The sequence below is a fragment of the Vicia villosa genome, unplaced genomic scaffold, assembly GCF_029867415.1.
Source record: "Vicia villosa cultivar HV-30 ecotype Madison, WI unplaced genomic scaffold, Vvil1.0 ctg.002876F_1_1, whole genome shotgun sequence".
NCBI classification, from domain to species: domain Eukaryota; kingdom Viridiplantae; phylum Streptophyta; class Magnoliopsida; order Fabales; family Fabaceae; genus Vicia; species Vicia villosa.
Genome location: NW_026706055.1, coordinates 123,511 through 151,495, shown reverse-complemented (window position 1 = coordinate 151,495; position 27,985 = coordinate 123,511). Strand labels below are relative to the sequence as shown.

The 27,985-nt window shown below is 34.3% G+C and overlaps 1 protein-coding gene and 1 non-coding gene across 2 annotated transcripts; one reads left to right on the top strand and one right to left on the bottom strand.

The window, feature by feature from the left end:
- Window positions 1-21,064: 21,064 nt before the first annotated feature.
- LOC131639982 (secreted RxLR effector protein 161-like) lies at window positions 21,065-21,760 on the top strand. The gene has a single exon (XM_058910404.1). The coding sequence runs from the start codon at window positions 21,065-21,067 to the stop codon at window positions 21,758-21,760; it is 696 nt and encodes a 231-aa protein (XP_058766387.1).
- Window positions 21,761-26,314: 4,554 nt separating this feature from the next.
- LOC131639983 (small nucleolar RNA R71) lies at window positions 26,315-26,421 on the bottom strand. The gene has a single exon (XR_009295119.1). It is a non-coding gene; the product is annotated as a small nucleolar RNA R71 (small nucleolar RNA).
- Between the last annotated feature and the right edge of the window lie 1,564 nt (window positions 26,422-27,985).

The window sequence follows — 27,985 nt, the reverse complement described above, 5'->3', positions numbered from 1 at the left end:
TCACCATTAAAATATCACCGTTGCTTCTGAGTATTTTTTGAACTCTCTCATCATGATTTGGATTGAGCTCGCATCCCTTCTGATATACAAGATTAGATCATCTGCATAAAAAATATTAGTTATTTGTATTTTCTCATATCTTGGGTGGAAGTTGAAATTTGGTATCCTCTTCAATTTCTCCAGACACCTATGCTTATATTCCATTATGAGCACAAATATTAGACGGGATATGAGATCCCGTTGTCTCAATCCCATTTTAGCTTTCATGTATTTACTTTGATGAACATTGATGGCATATTTGTATGATACAATGGTGACACAATGCATACATTTGATGAATTGTAAAGGGAAGCTCATTTCTCTCATGATTGTTTCCAATGTTATCGACCATCATCTCCCACCAACTAAACTATTTCGTCATACTGATTTTATTCGTTTCAAAATCAATTTAATATATATTACTTACGTTTTAACTATTTTTTAAAATACCCTAACTTACGTTTTAGCTATCATTTTTATAAATATAAACTAACAATAATTAATAATTAAAAAAACTAAACAATAATTATACATACTAAAAACATTAATATATTATAAAAAAACGTTAATATAAAATTAAAAATGTACTTTATATATTATAAAAAAATATTAATATATTATAAAACATTAATATATTAATGTACTTTATATATTATATTATTAATGTTTTTGAAAAAAACGTTAATGAATTATTTCATAGTATTATTTAATAAAATTAATACTATTTTAAATTAATATTCATAATAAAAAATAATTATTTATATATTAACGTCAGTTACCAATATATATACTAATGTTAGTTTCCAATATATTAAGGTCAGTTTCCAATATATATATATAATTTAGTAGATATTAATATACATACTAATGTTATTTCAAAATGTTAGTTTCCAATATATTAATGTTAGTCTCATATGTATTATAACGTCATATTATATAACATATATATATATATATATATATATATATATATATATATATATATATATATATATATATATATATATATATATATATATATATATATATATATATATATATATATATATTAACGTTAAATGTTTGTAAAAATGAATAAAATGTAGTTTATATTAACGTTAAATTTAACCCTAAATTTTTTTATATTAACGTTCAGTATACTTTTATATATATATATATATATATATATATATATATATATATATATATATATACTTTTATATATATATATATATATATATATATATATATATATATATATATATATATATATATATATATATATATATTAACATTTTTGTTTATTACATTTAGAAAAGTTAATTAAAAAATTATATAAAAACGTTAAATAAAAACTTGAAAGTGTTATAAAAATTTAATAGTTTATAAAATTTTTTATTAGTTTATAAATTTTTATGTTAATATACTAACTTTTTATGTTAATATAAAATACATTAATATGTACAGTTTTTAAAATATAGTTTATAAAAACGTTTATAAAAAATTTAGTAATTAATGTGTACAGTTTTTATTCAGTTAGAACATTAATAAGAAAAGCAAATAAAAAACATTTAGTTTCAACCGAAAACTGTAGCTCAGTTGGTTAAGATGTTGGTCATTAACATAATGGAACTTGGTTCGATCCTTGGTTGAGGCAAAAATTTTGATTGATTTTTGCTTATTAAACACTTTATACAATAAGTAAGCAAGTCCAGTCAGCCAAACAAGGGATAGGGGCTTCTGAAAACAGAATCTTTGTTTTATAGGGGGCGGTTTACAAAAAAAAAACTTCAGGGGGGCAAAATCAAAACTCGCCCTAGTGGCATGGGACATCGTATATTTAACCCGAAAAATAATAATTGTTGTATGAAAATGAGAAATTATGAAGGTTTTTACAAAATTATTCTTCATTAATGACATGTGGAAGATAAATTTATATAATTGAAAGGAGAGAGAATAATAAATATTTAAGGATATAATAGGAAAAATAACATTAATTATTTATTGGAATTGTAAATCGACTTATATTTAAACACATATTTTTTTTCAAAACGACTTATAATAAAAAACGGAGGGAGTACCATTTAAGTACTTATTAATGAAAAATGGTTTCCTTTTGATTCATGCTCATATAAGCCACCTCATCCATCATATTTTCCATGTCAGAGTATTCTGCTTCCTGCATTGGTTTCCACCAACATCGAGGACATTATTATAATCACCCATAACGATCTATGGTCCTTGTATTGAGTTGTTACATCTTTTGATATTAACCTAGAGCTTTCTTCTATTTTATTGTACATTCATCAGTGATTAGTAGTTTCCAATGGTATTTCCAATTATTCCTATACTTTTCTCCCCCCGTATAGACTAGTGGCATCTAAGGTAACATATCCCAAACTGGTAAAACTCTAAGCACATCATTCTGCAAGGTGAAATAGGGGGTTCATTCATGTAAGAACCTAGGTGTGTGGTATATTGTATATGGTCCTCTCCTCTCATTAGAAATACGTCCCTATAAATTTTTTTCTTGAATCTAATGATGTAGTATCCGACATCCGTCTTCAGTATAACACCGATCAGGGAGTGATACAAAATTTCAAACATTGTTCATGAATTTTTTTCACTGAATTCATTGATAAATTCGTCCTTAAAATGTACATAATAAGTGCATTTTCCTAATATTTCATTTTAGATACTATGTCTTGTTCCTCTATCATAACCTCTACTTCCCCATTCACAATAAATTGTGACACTTAATCTGTTGTGAATTCAATGCCAAGAACAAAGTATAAAACAAGGAAGAATAAAGGACAAGGAAGAAGAGGAACACAAGAATTGGTTATAACTGCTATTCTTTCACTTTCTCTTAAAACAAGATTACAAGTTTACAAGAATAACAAATAACCTCTCTCACCCTAAATTAGGATTTGCAGCTTAGCAATGATGAGAGACTAGTATGCTATTTATAATAAAACCTAACATACTAACTAATGGGCTTTTTTCCACAAGACCCATTATACAAGCCAACTTAATAAACAAGCTAACTTAACAAATTAGGGTTTAAATACTAAAACCTAATTTAACATGCTAACAACCCTAGCATCTTCGACACAAGCATGTGAACAACCTTCGACTTCATGCTCAATCCTATCGAACCAAGAAGCTACCTTTCGACCATACTAGAGTTCGATCCAATATCTCACAAATCTCCACCTTGGACCTAACTCTACAACATCAAGGGAACAAACTAGCTATCTTCATGCAGCTTTATCAACTGCATACAGTGGAAAAACTTGCAACTCGGCAATGACTTCTCCGCTGCCGTCAATTTTGCATTCATGGCTGCCTCTCCCTTCAACGCTTCCACGCAACCATGTTGGACCAGTAGGGCTTTCATCTTCAAGCGCCACAGACCGAAATCATTCACTCCGGTGAACTTTTCAATCTCATACTTTGTTGAAGGCATCTTCTCCACGCTCACCGCACCAATTTGTTGTGAAAAACGATACCAATAACAAAGTATAATAGGGAATTAGGGAAGAGAATAAGAACACAAGAATTGGTTATAACTGCTATTCTTTCACTTTCTCTTAAAACAAGATTACAAGTTTACAAGAATAACAAATAACCTCTCTCACCCTAAATTAGGATTTGCAGCTTAGCAATGATGAGAGACTAGTATGCTATTTATAATAAAACCTAACATACTAACTAATGGGCTTTTTTCCACAAGACCCATTATACAAGCCAACTTAATAAACAAGCTAACTTAACAAATTAGGGTTTAAATACTAAAACCTAATTTAACATGCTAACAACCCTAGCATCTTCGACACAAGCATGTGAACAACCTTCGACTTCATGCTCAATCCTATCGAACCAAGAAGCTACCTTTCGACCATACTAGAGTTCGATCCAATATCTCACATAATCTATTTCAATTCCATTAGAAGGATAACGATTATCTTTGATAATACTTCTTGTTGTTCTTCAAGAAGCTCCTCTCAATTTTCTTCTATTATTGGTTTCATGCTTCTTCATAACTTTTTTGATTAGTTCCAAGGTTGCTGATGTTTCCCCTTAGGGTTTGTCTCATGTGTATTGTCCCCTTAGTTGGCTCCCATTTTCCTTGGAAATCGTCAAACCTAGTTAAACTTCATACCATTGTGCTCTCGCAAATTTTGTTTCCTAATCCAAGGATTATATGTTTAAACAATCTCATTAAATTATTTAATTATTGAATGTTACGAGGAGAAGCTCACCAGAAATCGCTTTTCCATCACCATAAATCGCCAGACGTAGTATTTTTCTTATATGGTATAATTAACTTTGAATTACTAAATTTTAATTCTCATTAAAAATATATTACATAATTACCTAATTTAAAAAAAAATGAAACTTTTGTAAAATTTTAAAATGACAGAATAAGACAAGTTTTTACCGCTAAAATACTGCCCTATCGAATTAGAAAATTATTGCAACAATAACACTACTAATAGTATTTGGAATTTTTTTTTGATAATAATGACACAATTATTGAAATATGTTACTATACACATTTGGAAGAGTTTGGGCCGGTCAGAGAAGCCGGCACTTGAAGGAGGAAGTAAGTACAAGATAAAGATTAGGTTTAAATCTTAAAAAACCTAGTCGGGTCTTCTCGGCGGGAACTCACAGCTTGGAGAAGATATCCAACACGGTTAGATTCCTTAGCCTGGCCACGATGAGTTTTGTAGGTCGGTAGACTGGGTCACAAGTAGGCCTGGAACCGTTTTGTCCCAATCGGCCGTAACCGCCACCCACACACGAAGAGACTCCACTGTTATGGAAGTTACAAGCCTTTAAGAGCCAGACGGTGGGAGTTACAGTAGTTCACCCGTAGTGGAGGAAATCCAAAGTTCCTCCATTTATGAGGATGATTATTGCTCCAACAGCTATAAATAGGGCTCTTGACCGAGGGATAAGCAAGATGCACTCTATCTTGAGCTTGCACTACTCAAATATCTAAAGCTATCACTTACAAAATCATGTGTGACTTCGACAGAATCTTCTTCCGGGAAGTAATCTAAAGTGTTCTGGAGGAACGGTTACTAATCAAATGTTACAAATAAAACATTCTGCCGTGTAATTTCACTTACGTGAAGAAAATATACGATGAATTTTAACTCGATGAATTAAGCAAAATAACTTTCGACATAACCCTTATAGTTCCATGTTTATCATACATAATGGTTAAAATTCCCTGTAATTAATATCAAATTTATCTGTGCACGATTTAATTTTCAAATTGTTAAATGTGTATTTACATCCAGTGCATGTAGACTTAGACTTTATCAAGGATGGTAATGTTTCTTCTTGCCTTTTCCTTAATCCTATATACCTCAGATTAAAGTATTTGTATTCTCTATTCCGATGTCAAACACCATTCTTTTTGCAATTTTAAGAGAAGTTTAATGGCCATTGGCCTTAAATCTTCATGTCCTTATATTATGAGTAATACCACAAACAAATAAGTGCACACGTGGTCTCCCTTTTCAACCTAAACCTTTAATTTTTCAAAGTATTCTCCAAATTTTGATAATTTTTCCCAATATTTTTCAATATTACTATTGAGTCTTTAAATTTTTCAATATGATTTCACTATTTTGACTCTCTTGCATTCTTTCTTCAAAATTTAGTTTGGCTTCATCATGAATATAATTTACCATTAATTTATACAAATTAACATCATTTATGACATTAACATAATTGTAAACTTCTTGTTTTTCTCCTACGTTATAAAGGGTCTTACACGTTGCCTTAAAATTTAACAAGTAAAAAACGAATTAAGAAGCAACCATGCACATTTTAATCATATGAATTTCCTTTGGAATACCTTCCACAATAGACATTTTTAAGATAATAGAACAAAATAATTTTATAATTTTTTTGTTTGTTTTTGAAGCCTTATGTCCAATTAATACAATGATCTTTTTTTTTTCATTTTCGATATCTCAACATATTCTTCAACTATCAAATCTTTCACGACATATTCACACACAATTGTTCACTACAAATAAAAAAGGATAATTGTATTTAATTGAACATAAGGCTTCAAAAACGAAATAAATTTATAGAAGTGCTTTTATTCTATTATCTTAACAACGTTTATTGTGGAAGATATTCCAAAAGAAATTCAGATGAATATAATAAGCCCAGTTACTTCTCATTCCATTTTTTTACTAGTTAAATTTTAAGGCAACATGCAATATCCTTTATAATTTAGGAGAAGAAAAAGAGGTGTTAAATGATGTTAATGTCGTAGATGATTTTCATTTTTATCAATGAGTGGTAAATTATACTCATGATAAAGCCCAACTAAATTTTGAAAAAAGACTGCAAGAGAGTCAAAACAGTGAAATCATATTAAGAGACTCAATAGAAATGTTGGAAAACAGATTGAAAAATTATAAAAATTTGGAGATTACTTTGGAAAATTTGAAGGTTGGGGATGAAAAAGGACACCATGTGTGCACTTATTTGTTTGTGCTATTACTCATAATACAAGGACGTGAAGATTCAAGGTCAATGGCCATCAAACTTCTCTTACAATTGCAAAATGAATGGTGCTTCACATCATATATAGGGAAAAAGTATACAAATAATTTAATTTGAGATTATAGGAAAGGCAAAAAGAAGCATTACTATCCTTGTGCAAGTTTAACTCTACATAAAATGGATGTATATACACATTTAAAAATTTGGAAATTAAATGGTGCACAGATAAATTTGATATTAATTACGAAAATGTTTACCCATTATGTAGGATAAACTTGGAACTAGAAGGGTTATGTCGAAAGTTGTTTTTCTTAACTCATCGAGTTTAAATTCATTATATATTTTCTTCAAGAGCGAGGTAAGAAGAAAATTACTAGAATCTCGCATGTAAGAAATAGTGAATAATTTATTCCAAAACTCTTTATTTCCATATTCCATCATGACCCAAAGATCATTACTTGAAATTATACAGAGGCAACTTCTTAACACACCCAAGGTCAATTTACTTGCATGCACCCCATTAGGTAGCAAAACATTTTTACAAGAACCTTCTCCCAAATGAAAAGAAACAATAAACCTTGGACTTTTTTGGAACCCATCAAGAGAGGCCTGCCAATTAATTTTTCCATTCGCAAATATTCTCAATAGGAACACTGCTTAAAAGGGAACTCCTCAATACATTTCCAAACATTGGTACCCAAAGAAAGAACCTTCAATGCAGAGTTGCAGGCATAGTTACCACTACTCTCTCTTATCATGTAGGGAAAAAATGACAACAACCTTGTAATTAGCTGTACAAGAATTATAGACAAAATCAAACATGGTGATAAAGTGAATATCTGCATCAATGTGAGGATTTTCAAATAGGTTCGATTATGTGTACCTTCTAGTGGAAAGGTTCAACAATCAAACTAACTTTTTATAGGAAAAATAAAGGATACTATTGTAAAAGAAAACAAATTGTTGTACACAGTTTTTTAGGAATCGTTTCTCAAATTTGCATAAATCATACTCAAACTATATATATATATATATATAGTTTGTAAGGATCGAATATCATATATCGGAAAAGTATGTTCAAATCCGGTATCAGTCTGCGAATGACTGAGGCTTGGAAGGAGGCTGAGTTGCAACAAAAGTATAAAACTAAGAGGATGTATAAAGAGTTACAAGGAACCAAGCCTATTGTTCCTTGGAGAAGACTGTTTTTTGGTAATGGGGCCAGACCAAGAGCTGTGTTTATTCTTTGGCTGGTTTGTAGAAACAGATTGATGACAAAGGATAGGCTGCATAAAATTGGGGTGCATACTGATGGCAAATGCAGTTACTGTGAAGGGGATGAAAGCTGCCAACATCTATATTTTGATTGCAGGTATACTAGGAGCATCTGGATTCAGAGACTGAAATGGCTAAAGATTGACCACTGGCCTCAAAAGTGGGAGTTGGAAATCGATTGGATCTGCAAAGTGGCTAGCAGGAAAAAATGTCAAAGCAAGATGCTGAAGATTGCCATTGCCGAAGTTGTGTATGCTGTATGGATGGTAAGAAACCAGAGGATTTTCAAAGAGAACAACAATGTGAACCTGTCCAGCCAAAGCATCATTCAAAGTATTAAGTGGAGAACTGAGAGGAATCCAAAGCTGGCAGCCTATTGCAACTTCCTTGATACTTAGTTGGTTTTTAGGTGTTTGAATTCTTTGTCTGTTTTGATGCCTGGATCATTTCTTGATCGGCCTGTATGAATCGTCTATTTTTTGGAATAAAATTATTCTTATTTGCTCCAAAAACAAAAAAAAAATTACATATATCGGCTTTAACAAATATTGTTGTTTGGCTTTGGAGTAGTTGGCATTTTTGGTATGCGTATTCTGAAATAATACCCTCTTATTTGGACAATTTGCTTTAAAATTTCCAAGCTCATCACATTTAAAACATTTTCTTTCCATAGGAGCTCTAGATTTTTATCTAGTTTTCCTTCCCATGCCTTATCGTCTTTCACTGGTCCTCCATCTAGTAGAAAATGATTCTCGAGGTTGTTCCCTATTTTTTCTTTCACTGCTAGACATCCCACTCGTAGCAACCTTTCGAAGATCATCCACTAATAACGATGTTCTAGTCTCATCCATGGTTAGAGTATCACCCACAATCATCAATGTTTGAACTAGATTTACATACTTTCGTCATCAATCTTAACTCCTATATCCTTTAAGTCAGATATATTTCGATCAAACTTGTTGCCATAATCTTGAATTGAGGTATCTTCAACCATCTTGCATGTATATAATCTAGATTTTAAATAGATCCGATTTGTTAGAGTTTTCACCATAAAGTTATTCTCTAATTTTGCCCACATGCCAGCAACCGTTGATTCTTCATTCACCAAAAATGAAACTTCCCTCTCAAGACATAAAATTATTGATTATCGTGCTTCGAGATCTTAATCTTCCCAATCTTCATCCTTCATCCTTCATTTTTACATGTTTTTATTCTTTCCCCGCTAACGCCTTATGCAATTTCTAAGATATAAGCGGATTTTTCATCTGCATCTTCCAATCGGAAGAAAAAAAACATTTCATTGAACTTTTAAAATTCATATTTGCGGACATTGACCGATACACTAGAAGAATCCATTTTTGGCTGTGATGCCAATTGTTGGAAGCAACAGAAAAATTATAGACTTCTAATAGAATAATATAAATAATCCTTACAAAAGTTGAACACAAAATAACGTAGCTAGAACAATAAACTTGTATGAAGAAATAAAATGCTTAAGAAGAAATATGAACTTCACATTAATAACCTCACTTAGTTATAATCTATTTGTTTTTGTTGTAATATCTAAATTACAAAACATATGAACATTTTATAGTAACGCACATGCTAAAAATTGAGTGATCAGTACTTCAAACAATTATAAACCTCTCATGTGGCCCCTTACCCTTTAGGTATATGGGGATACCTCTAACCAGCATGAAATTGACCAACAGTCAATGTGATGTTTTGGTGGAAAGGATAGGAGCCAGAATTACCCACTGGAGTGCCAGCCTGTTGAGCTATGCAGGGAAGACCCAACTGATTAAAAGTGTTGTGTTTGGTACAATCAATTATTAGGTGCAGTGTATTCCATTACCCAAAGGAGTTACTAAAAATCTTGAGGCTCTGTGCAGAACCTTTTTGTGGACAGGTAAGAGAATCATCACCAGAAAAAGCCTGGTGGCTTGGAGTAAAGTGTGTGCACCTAAGGCACAAGGGGGGCTAAACATTATTGCTATTGGTGAATGGAGTAAAGCTTGTACCACGAAGATTCTTTGGAACTTGCAGCAAAAGAATGACTCTCTTTGGATTCGTTGGGTACATACATATTATGTTAAAGAAGAGGATGTAATGACAGTTCCCATCAAGAAGCGTTGCTCATGGATTCTGAAAAATATTTTGCAACAGAGGGATCAAGTGAGAGAGATGCAACCCTGGAAGGACTTGGTACATAATGGGATGTTTGGCATGAGAAACTTTTACTACAACTTTCTGGAGCAGCATCAGAAAGTGTCGTGGAGAAGAGTGTTTTATGATAATGCATCTAGGCCAAGAGCTCTCTTTACCTTGTGGTTAGCTTGCCATGATAGTCTTGCTACCAAGGCTAGATTGAGAAAAATCGGGATGCTGACAAATGAAGACTGTATTTTTTGTGATGATGTGGAAACTCTCCAACATCTTTTCTTTGAGTGCAGGGTCACTAAGAACATATGGAGGAATGTATTGAAATGGATGAATGTGGATCAGAACCCACAAGGTTGGGCACATGAATGAACTGGGTGATTGCGAATAGCAAGAACAAGAGCTGGAATGCAAAAATCATCAAGGTTGTTGTGGCAGAGACTTCCTATGAGATTTGGAAATATAGAAATGATAGTATTTTTGCATATAGTAGAAAGTAGATAGATATAGATATAGAAAGAAGAATCATAGAAATTATAGTTAATAGAGTTTGGATGTAACCAAACCTTAGAAAATACATAGCTCAGATAATCATGCCTTAGGGTGATTTACTAAGTGTTTTTAGTTGGACCCTATGGGTCGCTTGTACAAACTGTTTTTTGGTTATATATAAATAATTATTTTCAAAAAAAATTATAAACCTCTCATGTACTCTCCTTCCTATTATTACTCTTAGTCCAGAGTAAACTTTCTTTTGCATTATTATTTGCATTTTTCATCTTTAGATTATTCCATATTTAGTAAACACAAAATAATTCACATATTCTTACAAATCAAGTAAAGAGTAAACTCTTTTAAATTATATTTACTTGATTTGTGAGAATAAGTGAAATATTTAGTGTTTACTAAATATGAAATATTCTAAAGATGGAAAGTGCAAATAATAATGCAAAAAGAAGTTTACTTTGGAATAAGAGTAATTATAGGAAGGAGAGCACATGAAAGGTTTATAATATTTTAAGGTATTCTTCTCTCAAATTTTAGCATGTATGTTACTATAAAATGTTCAGAAGTTTTGTAGTTTAGATATCACAACAAGAACAGATAAAGTGTAACAAAGTGAGTTTATTAATAAGAAGTTCATCTTTCTTCTTAGACATTTTATTTCTTCATACAAGTTTATTGTTCTATCTACGTTATTTCGTGTTCAACTTTAGTGAGGCCTATTTATATTATTCTATTGAAAGTCTATATTTTTTCCGATGCTTCCAACAATTGGCATCTGAGCAAAAAATGGCTTTTTCTAGTGAGCCGGTCAAGGTCAAAAAATATGAAATAGAAAAGTTCAATGGAAAAACTGATTTTTCCTATTGGAGGATGCAAATGAAAAATCTTCTTATAATCACCAAAGTTGCATAAGGAATTTGTGGTGAAAGAACAAAAACCCGTGAAAATGAAGGATGGGGATTAGGAAGATTTAGACCTCGAAACACGAGTATCATTTATCTTATGTCTTGAGAGGGATATTGCATTCTTGGTAAATGAATAGTCAATGACTTCTGGCGTATGGGCAAAGTTAGAGAATAATTTTATGGTGAAAACAATGACAAATCGGATTTATTTAAAATCCATATTGTATACATACGAGATGGAGAAAGACACCTCAATATGACATTATCTCAACAAGTTTGAAAGGATTATATCTGACTTAAAGGATATAGGAGCTAATATTGATGATGAAGACCAAACACTTATATTGCATCTTTCATTGACCAAAAAGTGTGAAAATCTAGTTCAAACATTAATGGTTGTGGGTGATACTCTATTCATGGATGAGATTAGAACATCGTTAATAGAAGATGATCTTCTAAAGTTTGTTTCAAGTTGGATGTAAATCAGTGGAAGAGAACATAGGGAACAAGCTCAAGGATTTTTTTCTACTAGAGGGAGGACCAGTGAAAGAGGACAAAGCAGGGAAAGAAAGTATAAACCAAAATCTAAAGCTCTTTTGGAAAGGTCATGTTTTAAATGTGGCGAGCTTTGACATTTTAAAGAAAATTGTCCAAATAAGAGGGTACTATTTTAGAATAAGAAGACCGACAATGGAAGTAACTCCAAAGGAAAATAACAAGATTTGTTGGAGGTGAGTTATTCTCTAATGATGAGGATGATTGTTTCTCTGTCTCAGAGAAAGACCATGATATTTCATGTATGAATATGCTTGATTCAGAAGCCTCACACCATATGTGCTTAAATAGGAAGTGGTTTACTACCTACCAAAGTATAGATGTTGGAAGTGTTCTATTGGGGAACAACCATGCTTGTAAAATTATGGGGTATGGTACAATACAAATCAAGATGCAAGATGGAGAAGTAAGGACTTTGAGGAACATGGAACATGTCCATAATTTGTGGAAAAACCTTATTTCTCTCGGTGTATTCGAAGAAAATGGATGCAAAATAATTTTGGAAAATGGAGTCTTTAAGGTTGTTCATGGCTCGTTGGTTATGATGAAGGGGGCTCATCACATGAATCTTTATCCTCTTATGAGGGAAACTGTCATGTGGCATATGCGCCTTGGGCATATATGTCTATAAAGGGTCTATCACTGCTTGGTGAGAAAGGTTTGCTAAAAAAATTAAAAGCCATACATGGAGTTTTGTGAACATTCTATGTATGGAAAAGCACATAGGTTAAGGTTTTCTTTTAGCAAGCAGAAAAGTAGTGGGATATTAGACAATATGCATACTGATGTATGGGGTCCGGCTTCGGTTACTTCTAAGGGTGGTTCCAGGTACTTTGTTACATATATTGATGATCATTTGAGGTATGCTTGGATATATTTTCTTAAGTATAATAATGAGGTATTTTATATTTTCAAGTGTTGGTTAGAAATGGTTGAGAAAAAAATGGGTAGAAATTTGAAAACTCTGCGATCGGATTATGGTACATAGTATGTAGAAGGAGATTTCAAGAGGTTTTATGATCAAGAAGGAATTGTTATACACTGGACTGTAAGAGACACACCATAACAAAAAGTATTTTGATAGACTTAACCGTACACTTCTTCAGAATGCAGGGTGTATGCGCTTAAATTATGGGTTAGGTCGAGAATGGTATGCAAATTCGGTTTATATAGCTTGTTATGTAATAAACAAATCCCCACATTCTAGTTTAGGTGGAGCCACGCCTTTATAATGTGTGGTCAGGTGAACAAGCGGATTATGACATACTAAAAGTATTTGGATGCACAGCTTATTATCTTGTTAAAGATAACAAAGTTGATAATAGAGCAATGAAAGCTATCTTTTCAGGAGATGCTAAAGGAGCCATATGCTATCGTCTTTGGAGTATAGAGTATTCTATGTTTGTGATCAGCAGGGATGTTACATTTGACGAAAAATCTAGGTAGCATTGTCATAAGTTGTGAAACATAATGATGGTGATGTGACGATATCAAATAAGCAAGTTATTGAGATAGAATATGAAGACAAACCAGATTCTAGTCGTGGTCAGGTGAAGAAACTCAATCTCTAGTGAAGACGAGGAAGAGGATGGATGATCATAAGGAGGTTCAGCAGGAAAATACATTTGTGTTACAACAACAACATCAAGAATTTTTTGATGTCACTAGACCAAAGAGGAAATATAAAGTTGCTCAGAAGTTATGGTCGGACAAACCTCTGAAGTATTATGGGCAGGTAAACTTGGTGAAATATGCACTTTCAGTTAAAGATGATGAGCCGGCACTTTCAGTTAAAGATGATGAGCCGGTCACCTTCAAACAAGCTGTCAAAGATAAGGATAGAAAGAGTTGGTTGGTTGCTATGGAGGAAGAGATGCAACCTCTTAAAAATAACAAGACATGGGAGGTGACATGCTTATTACATAAAAAACAAGGTGGAGATAGACAGGCTGAAGACTAAACTTAGTAAAGAGTTTGAGACGAAGAATTTTGGCATTGTAAAGAAAATACTAGATATAGAGATTAGAAGTCAGCGGAATAACTGAAATCTGTTCTTGAATTAAAAAGGCTATTTAGAGCAGGTTGTTAAAAAGTTTTGAATGAAAGGTACTAAGTTAGTGGTTACTCCATTAGCTCCACATTTCAGGATTTTTGGTAATCAGTCTCCCACTATAGCAGAAGATAAGTCAAACATGAAAAATGTACCTTATGCTAGTGCAGTTGGCAGTTCGATATACGCTATGGTGTGTACAACCCAAATATTTCACAAGTTGTAAGTGTTGTCAGTAGATTCATGGCGAATCCAAGAAAGGCGCTCTAGGAAGCATTAAAATGGATTTTGAGGTACTTTAAAGGTACCATTACCACTGGTTTTGTTTTGGTGGAGATACATGTCAAATAAGTGGATTTGTTGCTTCGGATTATGCTGGTGTTCTATATAGACAATGATCTACTACTAGTTATGTGTTCAAATACACGATGCTCCAGTAAGTTGGCGATCTATGTTAGATTATGTTGTAAATTCGATGCCAAGAACACAATATAAAACAAGGGAACAATAAAGAACAAGGAAGAAGAAGAACACAAGAATTGGTTATTAACTGCTATTCTCTTACTTTCTCTTTGAAACAAGATTACAAGTGTTACCAGAATAACAAATAACCCTCTCACCCTAAATTAGGATTTGCAGTATGCAATGATGAAAGACTAGTATGTTATTTATAATAAAACCTAACATACTAACTAATGGGCTTTTTCCCCAAGGCCCATTATGCAAGCCAACTTAATAAACAAGCTAACTTAACAAATTAGGGTTTAAACACTAAAACCTAATTTAACATGCTAACAACCCTAGCATCTTCGACACCAGCATGTGAACAAACTTCGACTTCATGCTTAATCCCGTTGAACCAATAAGCTACCCTTCGACCATACTAGAGTTCAATCCAATATCTCACAAATCTCAACCTTGGACCTAACTCTACAACATCAAGGGAACAAACTAGCTTTCTTCATACAATTTTATCAACTGCATACAGTAGAAAAACTTGCAACTTGGCAATGACTTGGTGATCATATCAGCAGCATTGTGATCTGTCGAAAACTTCAATACTTGGACTTCTCCACACTCAATTACTCCTATGACGAAATGCAACCTCACATCTATGTGCCTAGTTCGCTCATGATTGGCTGAGTTCTTCGACAGGTGTATTTCACTTTGACTATCACATTTAACAATGATACCTTCACCTTGAAGTTTCAGCTCCTTTGCAAAACCTTCAAGCCACAATGCTTCTTTCACAGCTTTAGTTAGGGCAATATACAGTGTTTCAGTGGTTGATAAAGCAACAACCTTCTGAAGTGTTGCTTTCTAACTAATTGTTGTGCCAAACATAGTGAATACATATCCTGAAATAGATTTTATAGAATCCATAGAAACTACATAATCATAGTCGACATATCCTTCGATTACTGCTTTACTATTTTTCACCCAAGGCTCCACCATAAATTAGAACTCTGTTTAGAGATCCATTTATGTACCTTAAAATCCACTTCAATGCTTGCTAGTGAGCCTTTCTAGGATTCGCCATGTACCTGCTTACAAGACTTACTGCATATGCAATGTCTGGTCTAGTACATACCATAACATACATCAAAGAACAAACTATAATAGCATCTGGGATGCTATTCATATAGGATCTTTCGACATCAATACTAGGAAACTGATCAATACTCAGCTTGAATTAAGGGTTTGTCGGAGTCACAACTGGCTTCGAATTCGATATACCAAAATTTTCGAGAATCTTTCGAAGATATGCCTCTTGAGAAAAGCATAACTTCTACTTCTTTCGATCTCTTCGAATGTCAATTCCAAGAATCCTAGAAGCATCTCCCAGATCCTTCATATCGAACTCTTTATTGAGTTCATCCTTCATCCTCTTTACATCTTCGACATTGTTGCTTGCTATGAGAATATCATCCAGATAAAGCAACAAAATAACAAATGAATTACCAGGTAGAAATTTGAAGTAAACACAATGGTCGAACTGACTTCTAATGAAACTTATGTGTGCCATGAACTTGTCGAATCTCCTATACCACCGTCGAGGAGATTGTTTCAGCCCATATAAAGATCTCTTCAGCAGGCACACATATTCTTCCTTCCCCTTTTCGACATACACTTCAGGTTGCCTCATCAGGATTGTTTCATCTAGATCACCATACAAGAACGCAATCTTCACATCCACCTGTTCCAGTTCAAGATCGAACTGCGCCACCATGGAAAGCAACATTCGAATGGACCTATGCTTCACAACAGAAGAAAACACATTATTGAAGTCGACAAATTCTTTCTGAGTGAAACCCCTTGCGACCAACCTTGCCTTGTATCTTTTCGACACCACTCCTTCGATTCCTTCCTTAACTTTGAGAATCCATTTACAACTGACTAACCTCACCCCAGCAGGTTTCTTGATCAATTCCCAAGTGTGATTATCATGAAGAGATTTCATATCATCATTCATGGCCTTCAACCATTCAGTCCTATATTGATTCCTCATAACTTCCTTATAATCTCTAGGTTCTTTGTCTAGAACCTCACTTGTAGAGATTAAATCATAAGCTATAAGATCTGCATACCCAAGTCTTTGAGGTTCCTTGATGACTCTTCTCGACCTATCTCTAGACAATAGGTAGTCATCAACAGTTTCCTCAACATCCTCAGCATCTTCTTCTTCTTCTTCTTCTTCGACTTCATTTAGGATATGCAATTCAGCATCAACATGCTCCACCTCAACAGGAATCTTTACCTGTTCCAGCTCTTCGTCATATGTTTCTGTACTTCGATTAACATCATTAGTTTTCTTAAAAGCCATTTCAGCTTCATTGAAAACTACATCTCGACTGGTGATACACCTCCTGTGATCTGGCTCTAGGCACCATAACCTATAAGCTTTGACTCCTTCAGGGTATCCAAGAACATGCATTTAAGAGCTCTAGGTTCGACCTTGTCTTGCCTAATTCGAGCATAGGCTACACAACCAAATACTCTCAGTCTGTCGAGATGTGGTGGATGTCCCGACCAAACTTCTTCTGGTGTCTTCATATCTAATGCTGTCGAATGAAATCTGTTTATCAGATATGTTGCTGTCGAAACAGCCTCAGCCCAAAACACCTTCTTTAGTCCATCACTAATCAACATGCATCTGACTCTCTCCAAAGGGAAAATTCTTCACATGAGATTGGGCCATGTCAGTCAAAGCGGTCTGGTCAAATTAGGGAAACAAAATCTGCTTGGTGGAGTTAGAGTCGAAAAGTTGAAGTTTTGTGAACCTTGTGTACTTGGAAAATCTTGCAGAGTGAAGTTCAACAAAGGCAAACAAAGAACACATGGATCCCTTGATTACATCCATGCTGATCTTTGGGGGTCTGCAAGGTGTCCATCACATTCAGGAGCAAAGTATTTTCTATCCATAGTTGATGATTTATCCAGGAAATATTCATCCAGAAGACTAAGGATGAGACTTTTGAAAATTTCAAAAGTTGGAAGACTCTGGTCGAAAATCAGACTGGCAAGAAGGTCAAGAGGTTGAGAATCAATAATAGCCTTGAAATTTGCAATGAGGCTTTCGACAGTTTTTGTGCTACCTCTGGTATTGCAAGGCAGAGAACTACTGCTGGTATGCCACAGCAAAATAGTTCGATTAAACCTTTCACCCAACCCATTTTAACTATGTTAGTTAGTGTTCAACTTTAGTGAGGGCTATTTATATTATTATATTAGAAGTCTTTGATCGGTCAATGTCGGCAAATATATATGAAATTAAAAAGTTCAATGAAAAATATGAATTTTTCTATCGTAAGATGCCGATGAAAATTCTACTTAGAACACAAAAGTTACATAAGGCGTTGTTAAGGGCCACTTTGTGTATATAATCAGTGGTATCTTGTGGCCCTTTTTTACATTATAGAGTTATGTATCCAACTTTAAAACTTGTGTTTATTAATATGTATTTAGTTGGTGTTAATTTTAAATTAAAATCTTGAGAATGAATGTATCATTTCGAGTCTTTGATGCATGCTTGCAGAAGTTTGACAAGATGTTTTCCAATGCTCCATCCCAGAAACACAATGTCAGCTTCATCGCCTACCATCAGTTCCATTTTGAGACATTTAGCCACAAATGCTGTTAAAATGATAATTTGCAATGTTTCATATTCCTAGGTTTCTTAATGTATCTAGAATTACATTCATGTATCTGTAAGTTCTAGAGAGATTCATTTAATACTGCTAGATGTTTCACTTATCCACTTGAATTTTCTATGCACCAGTATAAATTGTGGCTCACTGTATTGAAAGGTACTGCATTAAGAAATTAAACATTACTTCAAATAGAGATTCCATTTACCTTTTATCCTCTGTCTCCAACAGTTTTGGTATCAGAGCTACTGAGATTGGAAATCAAATTAAAATTTTTGGAGATGAAGTTCCAAAAAAGAAAGTAGTCGAGAAAATATTGCGAAGCCTCCCTTAAAAATTTGAGCATGTTGTTGCTGTTATTGAAGAATCAAATGACCTTGCAAAAGTAACACAATATGAACTCATGGGTTCCTTGGAAGCACATGAACAAAGAGTGAATAGATACAACAATCAGCCATTGGAGAATCTTTTTCAAGAAAAGATGAATATCAGGAGTTCCAACTCGCAACAAGAAGGAAGATGGGACTCATTTCATAGACAAACTACTAATAGAGGACATGGAAGACATTATGGAAATAGAGGCAGAGGCAGAGGAGAAAGGAGACAAGGTAATTCTAATTCATGTTGTCTTATTTGCAAAAAACCCGGACATGAATCAAAAGATTGTTGTTTTAGATGTACTAGATGCAACATTCCTAATCATTGTGATAGAGATTGTTGCCATAAGAAGAAAGAAGGTGATGAAAGAATGAAGGGAGTTAATTTTTCTGCAGAAGATGACGCAAATAAATTATTCTCTACTATGATTAATGATCAAAAATTTGGTGGCATATGGTTTTTGGATAGTGGTTATAGCAATCATGTAACAGGGAACTAAAACATATTTGAAGGGCTAAATAAAAACTATTATTCTCATGTTGAACTTGGTGACGGAAAACATGTGAAAATTGAAGGAAAAGGCATTGTAGTAGTTCATACTACTGAAGGTAGCAAACAATTCATTCATGATGTCCATTATTCTCCTAATATTTCACAAAATCTCTTAAGTGTTGGACAGATAATGAAAAGAGGTTATAGGCTGATTTTTGATGATGATAAATGTGAGATTTTTGACAAAAAAAATCAGGAGAGCATATTGTCACAGTGTTGCAGACTCCTAGTAATCTTTTTCCCCTCAACATGAAGTCGTTCCAGCCTGCTGCATTTTGCAGTAAAAGTTCTGATGACTCTTATCTTTGGCATTTGAGATACGGACACTTGAACATCAAAGGTTTGCAACTCTTTAAACAAAGGAATATGGTTGTTGGGCTTCCCGAAATCAAGATGGATAATGAATTTTGTGAAGGTTGCATATATGGAAAAATGCATCGTCTTCCGTTTCCAAAATCATCATGGAGAGCTCAATCCCCTCTTGAACTAGTACATGCAGATATTTGCGGACCTGCTAGAACTCCATCTCTTGGAAACAAGAGGTATTTTCTGCTCTTTGTTGATGGTTACACTAGAATGATATGGATTTATTTTCTTGATCAGAAATCAGAAGCTTTTACCAAGTTCTTGCATTTTAAAGCCCTTGATGAAAATCAAAGTGGCTACAAGTTAAAGACTCTCAGAACCGACAGAGGAGGAGAATTTATCTACAAGCCATTTCTCAATTATTGTAAAGAACAATGTATTCATAGGCAACTTTCACACGCCACAACAAAATGGTGTGGCGGAAAGGAAAAATAGAACAACTGTTGAAATGGCTAGAAGCATGCTAAAAGGTAAAGAGCTTCCAAATAATTTATGGGATGAAGCTGTTAATAATGCTGCTTACATCCTCAATCGATCCCCTACAAAGGCAGTTCAAGATAAAACTCCTTTCGAGGCATGGCATGGAAGAAAACCAGTTGTAAGTCAACTTAAAGTCTTTGGATGTATTGCATATTCTCTTGTTCCTGCTCAAAGTAGAGAAAAATTTGATGAAAAAGGTGAAAAGCTTATTTTTGTTGGATATAGTGATGAATCAAAAGGATGTCGTCTTATTAATCCAACAACTAGTCAATTGGTAATTTCAAGAGATGTAATTTTTATTGAAAATGCCGCATGGAAATGGGAAGCTGAAGATGTTGTGCAAACACCTATGGTGCCTATTGAACTCAAGCAGCCACCTCTTGATGTTGCTGGTCCATCAAGGAGTAATTCTCTTGAGGATGATTCTGATTCAGAAACTCCACCAAGAAAGTTTCGTTCTTTGGAAGAAATTCTCCAATCATGTAATGTTGCATTTCTTGCACATGAGACACAATGCTTTGAAGAGGCAATAAAAGAAGAAGTATGGACGGAAGCCATGAATGAGGAAATGCTGATCATTGAAAAGAATCGTACGTGGCAGCTTGTAGATCTTCCAATAGGAAAAGATGCAATTGGTTTGAAGTGGGTCTATAAGACCAAGTATAATGAAGATGGAAGTGTACAAAAGTATAAAGCGCGGTTAGTGGCGAAAGGGTATTCACAACAGCCTGGTGTGGATTTTAATGAAACTTTCGCTCCCGTAGCACGTATGGAGACAATCAGAACAATCCTTGCTTTGGTAGCTCAATTAGAATTGCAAGTTTTTCAACTTGATGTTAAATCAGCTTTTCTTAATGGAGAACTAGAAGAAGAAGTTTATGTTAAGCAGCCTAAAGGTTTTGAAGCAAAAGGAAAAGAAGGAAAAGTCTACAAGCTACACAAAGCTCTTTACGGTCTGAAACAAGCGCCGAGGGCGTGGAACAGCAAAGTTGATACTTACTTCTTGCAAAACGGATTTCTGAAAAGTCCATCCGAACCATCTCTATATGTGAAAAGAAATGGTGCTAATTTCTTGATGGTTTGTCTCTATGTTGATGATTTAATTTATGCAGGAACAAATTAATCTTAATATGGTACAATCATTCAAGGAAGCAATGATGAAAGGATATGAGATGACAGATCTTGGATTGATGAGGTATTTTCTTGGAATTCAAGTGAAGCAAACAAAGAGCGAGATTTTTATCGCGCAAGAAAAATACATTCATGATTTGCTTAAAAAATTCAGATTGGAGAGTTGCAAACCAGTCTCAACCCCCATGGCATTGAATGAAAAATTGCAGCCGAATGATGGTGCAGAAAAGTCAAATCCAAAAGTCTATAGAAGCCTTGTTGGTTCCTTGATTTATCTCACAAATACAAGGCCAGACATAGTACATTCGGTTAGTTTGGTTACTAGATTTATGAATGAACCGAGTAAGCTTCATTTTGCAGCAGCAAAGAGGATTTTGCGCTATCTCCAAGGCACCAAGAAGCTTGGAATCAAGTATGTGAAGGAAGAAAATAACAAATTAGTTGGCTACACTGATAGTGATTGGGCTGATAGTTTTAATGATAGAAAAAGTACTTCAGCCTATGTTTTTTGTCTAGGATCCAACGCTATTTCATGGAGTTCTAAAAAGCAAAACTCAGTTGCTCTGTCTTCAGCAGAGGCTGAATATATCTCAGCGAATGAAGCTACAGGCGAAGCTGTTTGGTTGAGAAGAATTTTGATTGACTTGCAGCAAAAGGTAGAAGATTCAACTCCTATTTTCTGTGATAACCAATAAGCAATTTCCATGTAAAAAAATCCAGTTTTTCATGGAAGATCTAAGCATATTGAGTTGCGCCACAACTACATTCGTGATATGGTTCAAAAGAAGGAAATCTACTTAGAGTACATCAAGACCACAGAGCAGCCAGCAGATGTTCTTACCAAAGCAGTATCACTTGAGAAGCTTGAACAATTCAAACATATCATGAAAATTACAAATTAAGAGGGGGTGTTAAAATGATAATTTGCAATGTTTCATATTCCTAGGTTCCTTAATGTATCTAGAATTACATTCACGTATCTGTAAGTTCTAGAGAGAGTCATTTAATATTGCTAGATGTTTCACTTATCCACTAGAATTTTCTATGCACCAGTATAGATTGTGGCTCATTGTATTGAAAGGTACTGCATTAAGAAATGAAACATTACTTCAAATAGAGATTCCATTTACCTTTTATCCTCTGTCTCCAACAAATGCAGCGGTTTGTAGTATGAGCATCAAGGGATATGGTTCTATAATCTATTAGTACATTGTGAGTTGAAAAACTACCTATCAATAAAGGAAACAATGTAGTATGCATGTTTTTGATAGAATGAAAAGTATGATTACCAAAATAAATAAAATATTAGATTATTTTTTGTTTCTAGATGAATTTGAGAGAGAGATTTCTAATAACAATGCCACCTTTGGCTCAAAATAATATTAAACAAAGTAGAATTGTGTTGTATCACAATGAAAAAAAATGGCCTTTCAAAATCAAATCATTCATTTCAATCCCACCTTTTTAATTTTATTGCAAGTTCCATCACTAAATAAATCTCTAAATTTTAATATATGTATGACGGAGATTGTCCTTAATTCTTGGAAGTAGTTATATACTTTTTATAATCTAGTAGACAATTGTAATTTTCATATCTGAAATATTCTACCGCTCATTTATTTTGCGTAATAAGAGCTTTCCGCGTTGTTTTCGGGTGGAATATCCCTTAATTCCACTGCCTATTAAAGAGAACAAATCACAAATAACAAATTAATCTTTCATGCACTGTTGTAGCTAAACTTGGAAATAAAGGTTAGTCAAAATACACTGTAGAAAATAAATCAGAGAAAATACACTGTATGAAGAAAAAGGATGAATCTGAAGAAACATAGAAATACCATCCACAGTACCAAGTTTCTTAGTATTCCACATTTGTTTAATCCTAAGTCTCAGGTCTTGTACACTGAAGTTTGCTAGGTTCTCATACTGATCAACAAAAAAGATGCATTGCCATTCAGTTACGGTTTTTTTTTATGCTTTAATGCAAAATTGTCTTGTTGTGATATAGTGATAAAACGGTCTTTGTGATTTGTGAGTAACTGGAAAAAGAGTTTCTTGGAATACTGAAGGATGGTCCAATAGAAAAACTAAGTGCTAAAATGGCAGCCACATCTATATAATTGACACCTCTTATGTTGAAGTGATATAGCACCGTATCCAAATAAACTCTCAATGCAAGCTACTAGGCATCCATACTTTGAAACATCTAAGTCGAAAAACACTGAACCATGCAACCTCTTTTGAAATGTAACCAACTTAAAAGTAGCAATCCTTGGATCATATACCATCTGCGGACGAACAAAAGTCATTTTAATTTGAAGCAACACTTAGCCATCCTCAAAAACATATACCACCTTGGTGAAGGAATACGACATTCTAGGAACATGCGTGTATGAAATAGTAAACAATTTGGTCCAAGACTTTTTTTTTTTTTCATATTCCTTCATAAGCCAAACATCATGACTAGAAATCATGCATAAACAATCTCTTGACACATCCGATCTCAAGGAGTTGTCATTGACCTCTACATTATCGGGCAACAAAAATTTCCCATAAGACTCATTGCCCAAAACAAAAGATACAGTAAAGGGTGGACTTGAGCTAGGCCAACCTTGATAAGAAGCCAACCAATTGATTGTGCCACTCACACATTTTCCCGATTTTTGTTCGGGATAAAATCAAAAATGGAACTCCTCAATATTTTTTAAAAATTAGGTACCCAGAGTATGGACCTGCACTTGAGTTTTCTCAACACCATAATGATTACATAAAACAACAACGACTTTAAAATGATCAGTAACAGAGTCATAGGATGCCATTACAAGAGCCAGCAATTTCCATTGCCATAATACTGTTGATAACACGATTTTATGTCATATATTTAGCTTAAAATCCATAAGTATTATTAGCGTTTTCTTTTAATTATATTGTTTTATTATGATATTATGCGGGTATTTGCGATGTTTCAGGTTTTGAGTTCATATTGAGACTATTTGTGAAAAGAAGAAGAAATGGAGCAAAAATCATTATTATTTATTCTTAAAAGATGAAAGAGAGGTGTTGAAGTGAATAGAGGGGTGCAAAGAAGACCCAAATGCCTAAAGATCAAGCCCAGCCCACGAAGGAGCTGGAAAAGTCCACTTCAGCACGTGGAGACGCCCGTCTCCAACGTCTCTCTGCCACGTTACCTATAGGAGACGTCCGTATCCCACCTTCCCTAAAAAATCTCCACTTGAGACGCACGTCTCAAGTCCGTTGCTGAGTCTTCCCGAAGAAGTGGAGACGTGCGTCTCCCAAGTCTGAGTCCAAAAACGTGCTACATTCACGGAATCCAACTGCAGAACCTCACCTATAAAAGGACGCTGATACTTCAGTTCTTGAGGTCCGAAATTTTGCTAACGAAGTGCTGCCGAATTCATTTCCCAAGCATTTTATTTTCTCCGCATTTTATTCATTTGCTTTCTTTTTCTCATAACAATTTCTACACCGGAAATTGTTGTGAACCTTTTATAGATCTAACCTTACGTTAGATTTAGTTTTATTTTTTCCTTGCCTTTAAATTTTACGCCTAATAATTTCTGAAGAACGATCCAGCCGACCTGTGGCGGAAGTTCGAGTACTCCAAGATCCAGATTTATTTCAGATTTATTTTATTCAGGTTATTTATTTATTGCCTTTATATTATTTAATTGCATGATATATTGTATGTCTTTTAACATGCCTTTCATTATAAACCAAACAAATTTATGCATGTTTAACCGTATCAATATGTCTGGCTAATTAATTAAGATATCGGTATGTAAAGTAAGTTAACCGCGGGATCCGAAATAAATTGGCTTAATTATGTTTTATTAAATATCACTTGTTTTTGGTTTTATGTCTAATTTAATTAATAAAGTCTTAAAACCAATAGAGCGAGAGTTTGAGATTTTAAGGCCCACTAAGGTTAAAATCAATAGAGCGAAAGTTTGAGATTCTTAACTGGACAGTAGACATAGGACATTAGTTTTAAGGATGGCGAAAGCGTATTAAAACTAATTAGAAATTATTTACTTTCAAAAAGTGTTTTTAAACCCCACGCGGGATGGCAGAGCGTACGTTAGGGGATACTAGCATGAACCGAGTCAACAGAGCGAGAGTTTGAGACTAGGAGGTTTAAGTAAATAACGACTTCATAAAGCGAGCATTTTATTAACTAAGTTCTTTTCAAAAAGCTTTTCTAAATCTAATGGGATGGCGAGAGCGTACATTATGAGTTAGGATAGTGGTCTAAATCAATAGAGCGAGAGTTTGAGAGGAGGACTTTTAATCAACTGAATTAATAAAGATTTTTAATCGAATGAATACCATAGCCAATGGACCTTCGGATCACCTAAGTTAGACGAAATACATACTGATATCCGTTATTATTATATTTCTGAGAATTAACGATTACCTTCCCTTTTAGAAACAATCAAAATATAAGTAGCCTTAGCTTTACATAGTAACCTTAGATAACGGTAGATCGATTCATAGTCCCTGTGGATTCAATATCTTTTAAAACTACACGACACGACTGTGCACTTGCAGTTATCAGATTTATAGACACGTAAAGTCGCGATCAAGTTTTTGGCGCCGTTGCCGGGGACTATTTAAGTCGATATCGTAACTCACTGTTACACCGTAGAGACTAGGGCAAATTCTTTCCTTTCTGTTTGAACGATTGTATGCCAAGTACTCGTTCAAGGAGGGGATTTAATACAATGAATTAATGAGATCGAACGTTTTTTAACGTAAGACGTCGAGCTTGCAATCTTCCCGAAGTAGCACCAAGTCCGATTTCTCAGGAATTGGTCTTTACTGATCAAATCAATCAAATTACCCTGAAGTTAGAGTTGGCTGCCCCTCGTCCTCTTAGAGACTATGCCGCTCCTTCACAAGCTGAACCGCACTCAAGTATCGCACCACCTGCGATTTAGGCAAACAATTTCGAACTGAAACCTTCATTGGTACAAGCTGTCCAACATAATCAATTCTCTGGAAGCCCTGCAGACGATCCTAATCTCCATTTATCCGTGTTCGTGCAATATGCCGACACTGTCAAAGCTATTAACGTTAGCTCCGAAGCTATTTGATTACACCTTTTTCCCTTCTCCTTGAGAGATAGAGCTAGAGCGTGGCTTCAGTCCCTGCCTTCCAATTCCATAACTACACGGGACAAACTGAAGAGAGTATTCTTAGCTAGATATTTTTCGCCTAGCAAAACTGCTATGCTAAGAGGTCAAATCAACGGATTTACCCAAAAAGATAACGAATCACTCTTCGAAGCTTGAAAACGATACAAGGACATGCTTAGACTATGCCCTCATCATGGACTCGAACCATGGCTGATCATCCTGTAGCAACCTGCCTAAAAATTATAACTTAGAGAGTCGCCACCTATTCTGAAGGGCGAATAGGAAACCCTACGCAGTATAGAGATCAGGGTAAGATACTATATTCAGGTCGAGGGAAGGTGTTAGGCACCCTCAACCCTTTCCTATGGCTTTGAATCTAAGGTAACAGTTTTATGGCTAAATTATTAAGGTTTATAGCTAAGGAAATGAATAGGAGGAAAATTGAGATTTTAGGGATGGGGACTCGCCTTGTTGCCAAGTGCCTACGTATCTCCTTATGGAGAATCAGAGTCAACGTAGTTCGGGGACAGGGTTGTACGCCTTAGAATTAGAATTTTATTATGGAGGTGTTTTGAAGTTGTTTTAAAATTGTTTTGAAAATGCGAAGTTCGAAGGTATTTTGAATTACCTTATCGTAGTTGTGAACATCGCGGTGTTGAAGAGATGAAAATCCGTAGTATCGTGGTTTAGTGTGTTTTAAATGTTTGGGCGTACAACCCTGGTTTTAATATGTTTCCGTTAGTTGCAATAATCAATAGGTTTGATTACCATGGCTAACGGGTTAAAGGGAGGATTACTAACCACTATAATCGATAGATTCGATTACCGCGAATAGCAAATGTATGTATTTTAATTATCGTTATCCCTCATAATCGATAGATTCGATTACAAATAATAACGAATTTTCAGAGAAAAATAGGCTAATCATCGCAACCAATAAGATGGTTGAAACCCTTTAGCCAAATAATATATATTTGAATTATTTTAATTATTTGATTATTACCCACCGCGATCAATTGATTTAATCGAAGCGAATAATAAATTAAATTATTCAGCTAAAGACCTAAGTTGGTTGGAAAACCCTAATCCTAATACTCTGGCCATGGGATTGGGCGAACCCTAATGCACGGATAACCTTTTTAGGATTTTTGTGGTTTTTATAACAAAAGTTGAATAAATTAAATTAACTCGAATTTAATCGAGGAGATACTCGGAAAAATAATCGGGATAATCCTAAATACTAACTTAATCCTAATTGTTTCTAATCCTAATTCTAATTAATTAATTAAAATAATCACAATTAATTTAATTTAAATGATTAAATAAAACAAATAAATAAATAAATGATATTGAAGAACCTGGACCGGATTGCATATGACTGGCTGAATGCCCATGGTATACACCTCCTCCTTCCTGGACGTTAGATCTGGATCTGGCATAATCATATGGCTGAGCGCGGAGAGTCCATTGTAGAGGTTAATGAAGTGTCTGCACAGGATTCCTTGTGTGAAATTGTTGAAAAAAATAGCAAAGGAGTGGGGATCGAACCCACAACCCCATTGTTATCAAGCGAAGCCCCTAACCATCCCAGTCACCTGCGCCTTTTAATATTACTATACAAAACAAAAACTACATCATAACAACTATTGGATTTCAAATATTCAAACCAAAACATATGCGTGGGGCCCAGAATTTATTGACTGGCGAACCGGCTCATGACACGCGCGTAGAGGGAGATTGACTTTCTGACCACCCAATAGCAGC

Bases quoted from the DNA above. Each gene is read 5' to 3' on its own strand.
- LOC131639982 (XM_058910404.1), top strand. From the start codon at position 21,065: ATGGTACAATCATTCAAGGAAGCAATGATGAAAGGATATGAGATGACA.